This window comes from Corvus cornix, chromosome 13, assembly GCF_000738735.6.
Source record: "Corvus cornix cornix isolate S_Up_H32 chromosome 13, ASM73873v5, whole genome shotgun sequence".
NCBI classification, from domain to species: Eukaryota; Metazoa; Chordata; class Aves; order Passeriformes; family Corvidae; genus Corvus; species Corvus cornix.
Genome location: NC_046343.1, coordinates 4,900,087 through 4,913,530, shown reverse-complemented (window position 1 = coordinate 4,913,530; position 13,444 = coordinate 4,900,087). Strand labels below are relative to the sequence as shown.

The 13,444-nt window shown below is 43.7% G+C and overlaps 1 protein-coding gene across 1 annotated transcript in view; it reads right to left on the bottom strand.

Moving 5' to 3' along the window:
- Positions 1–8,571: 8,571 nt before the first annotated feature.
- CLINT1 (clathrin interactor 1) overlaps positions 8,572–13,444 on the bottom strand; it is a 47,568-nt gene continuing 42,695 nt past the window's right edge. The window contains exons 10-12 of the mRNA XM_039559641.1: positions 11,876–12,171; positions 10,967–11,171; positions 8,572–10,267 (exon numbers count right to left, since the gene is read on the bottom strand). Of these exons, the coding sequence (XP_039415575.1) occupies positions 9,927–10,267; positions 10,967–11,171; positions 11,876–12,171 (842 nt within the window). The 3' untranslated portion in view covers positions 8,572–9,926. The remainder of the gene's footprint in view (positions 10,268–10,966; positions 11,172–11,875; positions 12,172–13,444) is intronic.

Below are 13,444 nucleotides of genomic sequence, written 5' to 3'. Positions count from 1 at the left end.
GAGCGATGCTGGGGCTGCAGGGTTGGAGTCAGCCAGGGTCTGTTCTGTGAGCTGGGACAAGCTGGACCAGAAAGCAGAACATTCCTGATCTTACACTTCTCTGCTGGGAACAAGGGCTCCTTGCTGATTCTTTTGGGGAAAAGTTAGCAATTGTTAGGAAACATCCCGAAGTTGATGGAAAAACTAACTGGAGAAAAAGCCTTTCTTGGAGGCTTGGAAATGAGAGCAGTGGGAAGCTGAAAAAAGGGGTGGGGGTATACTCTTGGCAGGACCTCCTTGTATCCAGAGCATAAATCTGAGAGCAAGAAAACGGCTTTTAGTTTTCTTCCTCTGGAGGAGTGTCTCACAGGGAAGGGATCCCATATGGAATAGGGAGCAGTTAGTGTACGTGGGACAGTTACTGACCATGCGGCAGGAAAGGGTGTGCGGGTGAGGAGCACTGGTTGTGTTTGCTTCTGAAATTGCCTGTGTTTGTAGTGTTTTGTAAACCCAGGTGTTTAAAAAGTAAATATCTCAGCTGGGCAGAATATGCTGGTCCAAAGGCAGGTGTGTCACCCCAGGTCGGCTCCTGGTCCCCTTCCCACATTGTGAAGGCTGGCAGGTGATGTGGCAACATTGAAGTGAAACTGGGTGGTGGAGTCAAGGTGAACTGAAACAGATTGTTGATGTAACTTGTCCTAAAATCAGCCCAGAGGTGTGACTTGGAATCAACTCCAGACCCCTCCAGTTCGCCTTTGGAGCAGGATATTCCAAAGTGTGTTCCTTGGTGTGTTGCTGGTACTGCAGTAACATTTGTGTGCGTGTGTAGGCTCATTTACAAATGCTTTGCATCTGGGTTTGCCCACCCTCCTCATGTGCTGACAGTTTTATACTGATAAGATAGTGGCTATTAATTAGTTTATTTTAAAAGCAGCCATGTGCTTGTCATTCCTCATTGGGTCAAAATGCTCTGAAGTCACCCATTCCTCATCTCGGTGTTTTAATTAAAAACACAGACCCTTAAAAGAGGGTGGTTCTGTCTCCAGCTATTGCAGTCATGGCAAGCCTTAGTGCAGCAGAGTGTGAATCACTCGCGAGAGCATCCTCCACCCTGGCCTCACATCTATTACCAACTGTAAATGAACGAACAAAGAGCTGGTGTTTGTCACAATATCCAGTGTAAGGGCTTTCCAAAACTGCTGTAGGCTGACTTGGAGAGATTACAAAAGACTGCAGCCCCTGACCCCAATAAAGGCTCCAAAGGAAACTCCTGAAAAGTTTTTGCTGCCGAAAAAGGAAATTCTTCTGGTAATGTAGCACTTTAATAGCTAAAACTACACCAAAGCTTCAGCTAACTGGGTGAAACAACGTCTTTGTGTCGCATATAAATGCTGTTCTGTAATGTCTTTTTTTGTTCCATTTAAAATAAAGGACTTGAAGCTTACAAGATGAAGGTACCAGCTTAGGCAGCCACCTGCAGAGACCCATCTGGGCAGAGTGTGAGGGCAGGGGCAGGGAGCAAGAGCCACACAGGCATCAGTCCCTGTGATGGGCTGGGATGCTGAAATCCCAGCTCCTAAAGAGAGGGAGGACAAGAGCATGTAATGACAGGACAAGGGGAGAATGGCTCCACACTGAAAGTGAGTAAGTTGAGAGATATTAGAGGTAAATTCTTGGCTGTGAGGGTGTTGAAGTCTTGGCACAGGTTGTCCAGAGAAGTTGTGGGTGCCCCATCCCTGGAAGTGTTCAAGGCCAGACTGGATGGGACTGTGAGCAACCTGGTCTAGTGGAAAGTGGATTGGTTGGCAGAAGGGTTGGATTTAGATGATATTTAATGTCCCTTACAACCCAAACCATTCCATGATCCTGTGATTCTGTGAAGACCCTGTCTCAAAAAAACCAATGGGAAAATCAGCAACTGCTCAGGCACCCACGTTTTCTGTGAGTCTGGCCCTGGAACAGGAGCAAAGAAACCTGTCCAAGGGCCCCGGGGGAGCCCGGGGAGGAGGTGACAATGCGCTCCAATCCACAGGACTGCTCCAGGGAAGAGGCTGCGGAGCTGACACAGTGGCTGTGCTGGAGCTCCGGCCGTTTCCCTCTCTAGCTCTGGGTGCTCTGGCTGGAGCTGCCGGTGCCCATGTGGGTTGTGCTCCGTTGCACACCAGGTCATTCCCTTTGCCCCCAGCATTGTTTGCCTCCTGTCAGGCTGCGAGTGCTGTAGGCAGAGACAGACCCACTCTCTGCCTGTGCGCTGGACCGTGCTCCGCTGGACGTCATTCCCGAGACCGGGAACTGCTGCTGCAGAGATGCGGGATGCTGGTGAGAGGGGAGACTGGGGCAACGCATCCAGCTGGTGCAGTTTGTGTCTAATTAAGTTGGAAACTGTCATCCTGTCTCTCCTCCTGCCTGCAGACAGCCCGAGGCCTCGACCAGGGGCCATGGGCAGCTGACCCTCATCGCCTTGGCTGCCCCGTGGTGCGGGGCAGGAAGCTCCCAACATTTTTCCAACTCTTTTTTGTTTGCAGATATTTGAGGTTTCCCATGAGCTGCAAGCCCCAGCACAGGGAATGGAAGGTGATGAGCACCTGGTGTGGTTCTTCCACATCCCAAAGGCAATGTCCATGGGACAAAGCTCAGGCGCAACTGCTGGCAGTCAGCAACTCCCTTTGTCTGCCCAGTGCCAATATGGACCGGGAGTCCAGGGGAAGGAAAGTGGCACTGTGACAGTTGCGTGTATATGAGAGAAAGATGCAAAATGGCCCAGCACCAGGTAGGGAAATATATGCACAAAAAAACCACTTGGAGGCCAGTTCAGGAAGCCCAAGGTTGGAGCAGACACTTCCTCATCTCCTTTACACACCTTAGGGGGACTTGGGAGGATGTGCTCTCCTGTCCTGAACGTGGAAGGACAAAGGGCAAACAGAGGCAGGTAGAGAGACAACTGAAAGAACCAAATTTCCTGACTTTTAAGAATTTAACCCTTAGTGTTCTTCAATACTGGATTTTGTTTGCAAATCAAAAATGGGGAAAGATTTTGGTAACCTTATAGTATCACCAACAGTTTGTTAAAAGACTAATTGCCAAGTAGCTTATGCATGTGGGACCATTAGTAATTCTGTAGCTATGCAAATTAAAACAGTGATGTATGATTTATAGCTTTAATAATGTTCTGAAGGCTCTTAAATTTTAATCACTTGCAACATCCTTTTTAATATTCAATTACTTTATTAACTAATTAGGTCACTTGCTGAAAAAGCACATAAGGCTGGTGCTATTTTAGTATCAGCTGAACATCACAAAATACCTTTGAAATGGTGTAAATGGTTTATTTATTTTAAATAGATCATTAAGATGCTGTAATTAATAAATCAATTACAGAAAAAAAAGACAAGAAATTGATAGATGCCAAATCACAATAGTAGTGGCTTCTCTGCTTACTTTATAAATGTTCACAGAGATGCTGAACTTGGTGAACATGGCCATTGAAGCACCTTCCTGGATAATTCGTATTCAGCTGAAGGGATAAGGTTCAAGATACACTCAGTTCATTATAGATGCTTTTTGTATGGATTTAGCTTTCTGATTGATAAAAGCTCCACAAATGACCTTGAAAAGGGAAAGTACTTAAAAGGACAGCCCTCCTTTGCCTCGTGCTCTTTTGTCTGCCTCAGAAAAGATAAAACTCTGGCATCTGAGAGTGCTGCTGATGCTGGGCTGGAAGGGAGAGCTCCAGGGAGGGCAGGTGGGCGGCTCTCACTGACCAACCTGCTCCCCTCACCGTGGGCAGCACTTGCTGCTGCCCAGGGGCTGTGGCAGGGCAGCAGCAAAGCAAGGAGACAAAATTCCAGCCCTGCAGAAGCCAGGAAGATGCTCAGCTGTAGCACAGAGGTTTACACCTCCCCTTTACACCAAGCCTTGAAGTAAAACTTCAAGTCTCAGAAGTTAAATTTGTCACCAGTGTGGCTGCAACTCTGAAAGAGACTTTGAATAATCTTCTGTCTTAAAACTAAGGGCAAGACAACCACTATTCTAGAAATTAAGTCGATCTTATTAGCAGATTTTGGTTTAAATTATATTGATGTGATGATACAAAGTGGAAGTTTTCTTTCTTGAGAAGCTGTTAGAGAAGATCTGCAGTAATTGCAGAGAACTCATCTTCCCATTTTAACTTCTCTTGCTTCCATTCTCTTGTAATGACAAACTGTAAATCCAGGGGCAAAAAGCTTAATGTTACAATTTCTGCTAAATGCAAGACAGCCCTTTACAACTGAGCTGCAAAGAAAACTACTCCAAATCTCAGTTTGTAGAGTTTCCTGGGAACTGAAGCATACGTGGGGTAAGTCTGGCTCTAAAGCAGTCTGGGTGAGGTACCAGACTGTTGCTCCAGGTGCCCAAAACCAAAAATAAAAGCTGCCCCTGCCCACATCCCACGGGCGTCTGCAGCCCACCTCTACTGCAGCTGACAGTGCCCTGTTCCAGTACAGGGGCTTGAGCTGAAATAATGGATTTTCTCTTAGGAAAATACCACCTAGGTGACATTCCTCACTGCTGCGAGAGGCCACTGTGTGGGGCAACCATCCCTTGAAAGGAAGGGCACACTGGACTATCCCAGGCTGTGCAGAAAGGATAGGGAACCCTAAAATAAATCCATTTCACATTTTACGGGAGCTGCCACAGGAAACAGCTGCACAACAACCCTAAGGTACCAAACGCTGGTACAGCTTGGGACAACATATGATGCTTCCCACCTTCGAACAAGCACAGATACAACTCTTAAGGGGTCAGAGATATCTGTAGTCACATGAGGTCACTGTCAGTGTTTTAGGGGGATTTATTTCACCCTACAACAATCCTGTTGTACAACACGGCTCAGGGGCTGTTCTGAGCCTCCTTACGAAGCCTGAGGTCTCAGTCAAATAGGTGCATTTTTATCACATTCCTGTAACTTCTCCCCAGTCGTTTATTCACTTGAGCAATTCTCATGTCGCTCAAATCGTTTGTGTGGGAAACCCCACATCCTCCTCTGTCAGACCCAAAAAGACACAACTGCTGGAGTGGCAAATAAAAAGTCACCAGTGCCTCAAACCCAACTGGTAGCCGGAGAAACGAGGGGACGAAAGGCAGCAGCAGCAGCCGCCCGCAGAGCTCGGCGGGCGCAGCTCCGTCCCGGCAGCAGCGCTGGAGCCGCCGCTCCGCCTTTTCTGCCGCGGAGCCGCCGGCAGCGAAGAGCCGCCGTTAACCTCCGCGGCTGGATTCAATGTGACAGTGACACTTCACAGCACATTGCATCCAATCTCATTTGAAGCTGACAAAGATTGTTTCTGTTTTATATCTATTGGTTTATTAATGGCCTACAGCCTCTTAAGCAGATGCATATTCATTAGATAGCCAGCTGTTAGGAGGTTCCCAGATGTCGAAAGTAGCTCTGTCTTGGTATACATTCTTTTTTTTCCCTTCTCATGAAACAAAGTAATTGTAGCTCGATTAAAGAACCAGTTAATTACTAAGCCAGTACCTTATGGCATGATTTAAAAAAAAAAAAAACCAAACCTGCAAATTTGCGAGGAGCAAAGACATTTTTAAAGAGATGAGCTGAGCCTTCACTGTGCTGTACACACACAGAATTTATGTAGAGATTGGATTACTCCATGTAAAGAACCCCCAGCTGCAGAATCCAGGGAATACACTGAGTTCTTTAAAGGCACCTTTCTTCATTTTCCCCATTCTGCAGATTTTCTCTTACCTCTTATCATTCCTTAGGTGAATGGTGGATGCAGAAACACATAAAAAATGAAAATGAGACACATCTCAGTTTTTAAAGGTCATTTCACAGAATAGAAAAATTCCACAGCATTCCAGCTAGATAAAACTGTGACCAGATCATTGAACAAGCTGTACAGACTGACCTACAAATTCCAGGGGCCATCCTTCTCAGTCTCACATTAACCCAAGCTCACCAAGATGTCTTTGCCACTTCTTTCCTCAGAGCGCTAAAAGCAGCTCCCAGAAGCAGGGCTACCACCTCCATCCTCCCACCACCACCTCCAGGAAGCCCTCTGCCCACGGGAATGTTTAAAAGATTAAAGTCAGCTCCAAGTCCATGTGATCCAGGCAAAAAAAGTTCCTGGGGATTGTGGTTTCTGGCTAACGGGAAGGAACTGCGCGGCCACTTGGTCCTTCACACCCCACAGCAACAGCCCTGCTCTGTCCCAAGGAGCTGCACTTCCATCACCAGGAGAGGAAGAAGAGGTTGAAACCCTGAAAACAATTGAAATCCTGAAACAATTCTAAATTTAAGTCAGTGACATCTTGGAATAAAACCTGGGAGGAAGAAAGAAAATTAAAAACAAAAATGTCCTCAGCATTAAAAGCCTTCATCAGAAGGCAGCGATGGCACTATAAAATGTCATCTGCTATGAGAGTGTTTACAGTCGAGCACAGAGGAACATGGAGGCAATTTTGTAGAGTGACTCCTGGAGCAGAGGCCTCTGAGAATAAAAGTGTCTTTAGATATTTGTTATCCTGTTATAGCTGGTATCACCTTGAGTATACAATGCCTGCCTGCATTATGTAAACACTTCATTGATAAATCCCTTCCCCACCTCCCCTAAGCTGTGTCAGACTGTTCTTAGCTGACAGATAGAGCTGAAACAGATGCTGCTATAAATACCCTTGTTTAGCTGTTTTGAAAATAATTTCTTTAGAACATGGTGGTTGCTCTAGTTATCACTGAACTTGCACCTGTGCTGGAATTTACTACTCCTTTGTACACATCAAGATGCATTTTTTTTTAATGATTCAATAAAACCCCCAAACACAGAGTTGGATTCTGCTGCCCTTTTCTTCCCTTCTGAAGTAGAGACAACCTTTACAAAAGATTTCACTCATTTTAATTGAACTCTTTTAAAGTTTAGAAGCTACAGACTCCAGAGGTGGTAAAAGTTTGACTCTTAGGACCAGACAAGCAGTTAATTTATAGAATCATGTAATTCTCTGAAATTCTATGTTTCTCTATACACACATACAACACCCAGTCAGCCAAACTCTTCTGGAGAGATCACAGGTACAAGCTGGACTTCAAAAATGAAGAAAGGAGTTGTACTAACACAGCAGCATGATTTTGGTTATATTCAAATTCTATAATGCAGTAGCTCATAAATGGTACATCTGTTCCCATTCACACAGTAGCTCATTAGTATTTTCACCTGGAAATGTAATTTTTAGTTAAAGATACTATTTTGTTCATACCTGAAATATCAGAGATGGAAACATTTTATGGTATTTATCTTAAACAAGTTCAATATTGCTTTAATTGAATACCCATTTTATATTTGGTCTTTAAATAAAGACGTAAACCACATTCTGCTAAGCACTGCTACCTGTGATCCATGTGCTTGAACTGAGGGAGACAATGGGGAAAAAACTTCCAGGCTCTCATCACTGCAGAAAAGATACACAGGGATGCACCTGGCCCACGTTCTGAAGGAATCTTTCCAGGGTTTCTTTTCTGATGTTTATTTTGGTTCAAAGGATCTTGTTCTCATCCACCTGCAGAGGACCTGGCTGGCTGACAAAGCCGCTTCTCACACTCCACACACCCGGCTTCATAAGGAGGCTATTGATCCATGGGATGAACTGGGATCAGTTCAGCACTACAGCTGCTCCCCAAGCCAGCGCACCCTTGAATAAGGTGTAATTGGCACAACCACAAAGACCCACCCCAAAGTGACCACGTTTTCCACTGCAGTTACTCCAACCCCTGACAAATCTGCTTCCTTAGAACTACTGTCAATTAGAAGCGAAACCAAGGGTACCTCTGAAGTGATGTGAACAGCCTGAACAGGGACATGATCCTTCAGCTCAAAGCTGACTGTTTCACTGGCACAACCCACCTTGAAGGACAGCATGAGACTCATCCCAAAACCTTCCAAGGAGGATTGAGAAGCACTGCACCCTCCAGCACGACAGCATAACAACACTGACTACAGGTTTAGCTTTCCTCGGCCCCCATCTCCCACTCCTGGAAGGAGCTTCCTTCCCACCACAATTCTGCATACATTGAACCAGTCTGAGGCTTCCCATCTGTTCCAAAGAGAGGGGTTGAAGATGATTATTCCAAATAAGTGTAAAGGTTTCAGAACAGGAACCAGAGCCATCTCTCCTACTCCGCTGTTGAAGCCTGCCTTGATTACTTTGATGTAACAACACTTGAAAGCTCCTATTCTTTGAAACTAATTTAAACACATTGAATTGTTGAAAGATTAAAAACCGCAGTCAGCTAATTACACTCACTCTCATCTCTTATTCAGCAAATGAATCACTTTTCATTACCACTTAGCTGAAGTACATGAATTTCTGCCTAATTAGAAATGTTGTAGATGGAGCATTAGCAAGGCTGGAGCGGGTCAGGATATCTTGCCTGCTTCATTTTTAATTCCTAACAGTAGAGCCAGATAGGAAAGGCTTCAGATAAGAAGTCATTAAACAATTTTAAATTATTTATAAAAATTACTTTGCCCAAATTATAATTATTTTTTTTTCCCAAATGCTCTCATAAACGTCAAATGGAATGAAAGGAAAAGCAGCCCAACATTGATTTTAATGAACATTTTAATGTTATGTATAACAGAACATTATGAATACAATGGAAACAAAGTTTTATCAATTTAGTAATAAAAAAGAAATCCAACATAAGAAAAGGGAGGCAATAAATTTCATACCTATAGTATAGTGCTTATTCTTAACAATATTCCCAGCTTGTGAATATAACAATGACTTTGTGTTCCAGATTCTAAAATCTTGATCCATGTGAACTTAAATGCAGAATTACAGAAGAAAAAACAAGACCCCCCCAAAACCTTAATTCGTTCTTTTGCTTTCAGTAAATCAGTAAAATCTTTGACTGCTACAGGTCTCCTTTATTAATATATATATTTTTTTTACTCCTCTATTGGATTCCACAGATGCTAATGCCATATTTACACAAAAGAATCACCAAGTGTTGTATAAAAGTCAGGATCCAATGCCATGGGATTAAGTTAGGTTCTAGATTTACATCACTGAAGTGTGATTCACCTGCTGCTGATGCCCTAAACCAGTGGCTCCTTAGGGACATTGGTGCTGCAAAGGATGCCAAGTGCCACTGGACAAGAACTCCAAGAAAGTGCGTTTTCTGGAGTTTTCTGAAAGGAAACCTTCCAGCAGTCTTGGATAAAGCTGCTCCCAAGACTTGCACACGATATTGGTTGTAACATTAGAAGCAGGTTAAGACCCCAAAAATCTGTTGATCACCAAATTGCTGAGAGAGGATTTTTACAATAAAAATTTGGGTAATACAGCAGTGTGGCTGGAACATTAGCAAAAGTATATATACATTCCAGGTCCCTTTGAATTAGCCATAGTCACATATGTAAGCCATTTTTGGACAAAAATATATATTCTTATAAAAAACTGATCATAGTACTTGAGTGACTTCACAATTGTGGACTCAGTGGTAGTAAAAGGAATGATCCAATTATGACAAAGCGATCAGGGAGAGGGGGAAAAGAAAGTCAAAGCTCTTCAAGAAAAAAGAAAAGTATAAAATTAGAGTCAAACATTTTTACCCAGTCCCCAATCCAGTCTTCCATCAAGTCTCAAAGTTAAAATTGGTTCTTCTATGTAGGAAAGGTTTTTTGATGGTCTTAATACAAATTATTTTGCAAAATCATCCAACACATTCCTTAGAAGAATCTCTCACCTCTCCAGAATTTGAACACTAGTTATTTCAACACTTAGAAAATAGCATTTGGTTCTTTATGTAGACACTTTAACTGATAAAGAAAAAAAAAGTATTGATCAGTGTTTCCCATCCCTTCCCCAGCTATATTTGTGCAGCTAAAAATCCTTCATTCAGTCTGCCCATTTATTTTATTTTATTTTAATCTCATTTATTTATTTTACAATCTTTATTTGCTAAAATTGGCAAAATTTGCAAAGGCATCTTGCTTGGGTTGTACAGTCCCAGGAGTCAGAGAGGTCATAGCCATATTGGGTACCCCCATTCCTATTGTGCCCATTCCTGTGGCCGGCACTCCCACGTTCATTCCCATCATTCCCTGGTTCATCATGGGCGTGGGTGCCATGGAGGCCATTCCCATCGTACCTGACATCACACCGGGCATTCCCATCCCCAGGGGCCCTCCCATCAACGTGTTTGTCTGGGGTCGCACAGGCATCATGTTGGGCTGAGGGCTGAGGTTCACAGCTGCAAAGTTCTGGGTTATGACATTCATCGGTTGTTGCATATCTGCAGCAAAGACAAAGTGCACAAAAATCACTGAGTGCAACCTGGACACTGAAGGAGCTCATGTATTTTAAGAAAGTTGTGTGTCACTGCTGTGAACATGAATACAATGGCCAGACCTGCAGCTATTTCCTGATTTGGACATCAGCAGGAATTTCTTCATTGAAAGGGTGATCAGGCATTGGAAGGGGCTGCCCAGGGAGGTTTGGAGTGCCCATCCCTGGAGGTGTCCAAGAAAGGACTGGATGTGGCCCTCAGTGCTCTGGGCCACTTGACAAGGTGGGGATGGGTCACGGGTTGGACTCATTGATCCCTGAGGTATTTTCCAGCCTTAATGATTCTATGATTCCACTGCACTTGTTTCCCTATTTTCTGCGTGAAGACTCAGAAAACTTCTCTACAGAAGTTTTGAATATCATTTTACAACAATAAATATTCCAGAGAAGTTCTAAGGATTAGGATGCCTAAAGTCAAGATACAGCAATGGTGCAAGCTCAACAGTAGAACCTGCACAGACTCAGCCTCCTGGCACACCAATCTCCATTTAGAAAACATCACTTGTGTCACAATGTCACAGTAGTTTATGAAACAAGTGTGACTAAAGGTGGGAAAACAGTAGTGGACAGAAGACTGGATCTCAGGGACAGACTATGGAACACAGACAGGGCTCAGTGTGTGCAAAACAGTGCAATGATCACTTACTTTGTTGCTGCATCATGGTATTAAGCGATGGCTGTTGGGGTTTGGAAGGCTGCATCCCAGGTACTAAATTGTCCAAACTGATATTTACACTGGGATCTGACCAAGTTGAGGGTAGAGTTTTGCTTGCATTTTTCTGGACCATCTCTGTCCTTGCATTATAAAGTGAGTTAGGCTTAGGCATCATTGGGTTCACGCTTTGCAGAGGCTAAAAAAAGAAAAGTTGGTTGGGATTCACTTGAAACAATTTACCAGTAGGAAACAGGACTAAACAACAAGTATTTAGATAAGACAATAAAGTATTTATTTATTTATTTATTATTTATTTATTATAAACAAGTATTTATATCAGACAATAAAAACCCAGGATGCCATGAACTTTAGCTCTTCCAAAGCAGTGCTGCCAGGTGCTGCTCCACAGTTAGATTAAAAGAGTATTTGTAAGCAGAGATCAAGTCCCGTATCAATGTGGAGTGACAGTGACCAGTAGCAGCCAAGCTTTCAACTCAAGCACGCTGATTCTTTCCTCCTAACACCAAGCTGATCCATTCCAGTTTCCAAACCACCCTCCACTGCAGCAGGCACTTCTGTCTTTTGGAGAACAGGCCAGTTGTGACCTTCATCTCTCCTTGAGGCTGGAAATCTGTAACCTTCTGTGGAGAACGGTCTTAAAATATCAACCTCAACTTCTCCAAAAAAGCAGCTACACCTCCTAGAGCAATGAAGCCCACCTCCGAGAAGACTGGCTTATAAAAGGACTTCTCTGTTTAGGAGGCAATTGAAACATTTTTGACAAAATGCTGATCACATCTGAATGAGCAGATCTAATGCACTCCAGGAGAGGAATGGATTCATTTTCAATGCTGTGATTAAGGAGAAGGTCATTAGCAAATTGTACCAATAGCAGCCTACCTGTGACCTGGACATGGGTAAACTGACGCCCACAGAATTGGAACTCATCATGGAGAAATTCATGCTTTGTGAGGAGGTCATGGTTGTCTGAGAGGGTCCCATCAAATCAAAAAGATCCATAGAATTGGAAGCAGCTGGAGGTTGGCCCGGAGCTGGCTGAGAGCCACTGAAGAGCTCTAGAGCTGGCTGCTGTGCTGTGCTGCTGAAGAGCTCTCCAGACGAAGCACTGGCACAAGGAGAAGCTTGGTTGAAGGCACTCCAGTCACCAAAGTCTCCATTTCCACTTGTTGCTGTACCTGAAGAAAAGGCAACAGTGTGGGAGGGAGGAAGGAAGACAGAGAAGAAAGAAGACTTAGAGAAAGGCACTGAGCAAATGCCATAGTCCATGAACTGAAACAAATGTGAGCTGATCTGTGTCCGTCCACATTAACATCTGCAGGTAGAACCTCCATCTGGACATCATTCCCTCTCATGAATATTCCAACAATTTTAACAAGGTACGAAAGGAAATATGAAACACCCGTACACAAAGTAGAAGATGTTTGATAATGTGTCACCTGTGGATGCCAGGCAAGCAGGGACAGGCTTGCTTCAGTTGAAGTACAACTGGAAGATAACTTGGCGTAGACTGGAGACCACAGTCAGAACAACACTGAGAACTTGGATAACACTTATCAACTTTTTATCTTGGCATTCTGGCATTCGCAGAGAGAGCAGTTGTCAGGAACAAGCCACCGGATAAAGCAAATTCCACCATGATACAGACAACTACATCCAAATTTGGTTGTATACCATTGTAGGTATTTGTATAAAACCATGCTGAGGGGAATAAACCCCAGAATTTTGAAAGCAGGCTGCCAGAGAATGCTTATTTGAGGTCATAAGGAATAAGCACTTCCCATCCCATCAAGTGCTCATGTAAAACACATCAGGTTTTCTAAATTTGATTCCTGAACTAAATGCCTTGATTTAAAGCAGAAGTTCAATCTTGGATCAATCATTTCTCTCAACAGCAGCTCTGCTGAACTCTTGTAGCTCACCACTTAAACACCGTTCCATTTCAATAGATGAGGTTTTTGGAGACAAGTGTTTAAATAAGAACACAGAACTCGGAGCTCTCTCTGTATCTCACTGTGAAGGTAGAGCCAACAGCACGAGCTGTTTGTAGACACCTGCAAGGGCACCTCTTCAGCATCACAGATGTTGTGACACAAACCAGTGAACTGAGAGCTTGTCAAACCTTGGAGTCAAACAGGAGGAGATGTTACCTCCCTTAAAACACGTGTTTCCCTATTAACAGGGAAAGTGCTGCTTCACAGCACTGATGGGGGAAGAAAAGCTTAAAAACATTTGCAGAAAATGCAGAATATAAAGCAATACCATTTAAACAGCTCACAGGCTACACAGTGAATCACATTCAGAGCTTGGGCCACTGGCCAGCTCAGCTTTTTGATTCTCTCACTGATTCACTTTTGGTACTTCAGCTATGTTACAAACAACAGCACTGCCATATGAAATGAACTTTGAGGGCTGGTGAACATTTAAATCATCTCTTGGATTTCTTTAGCT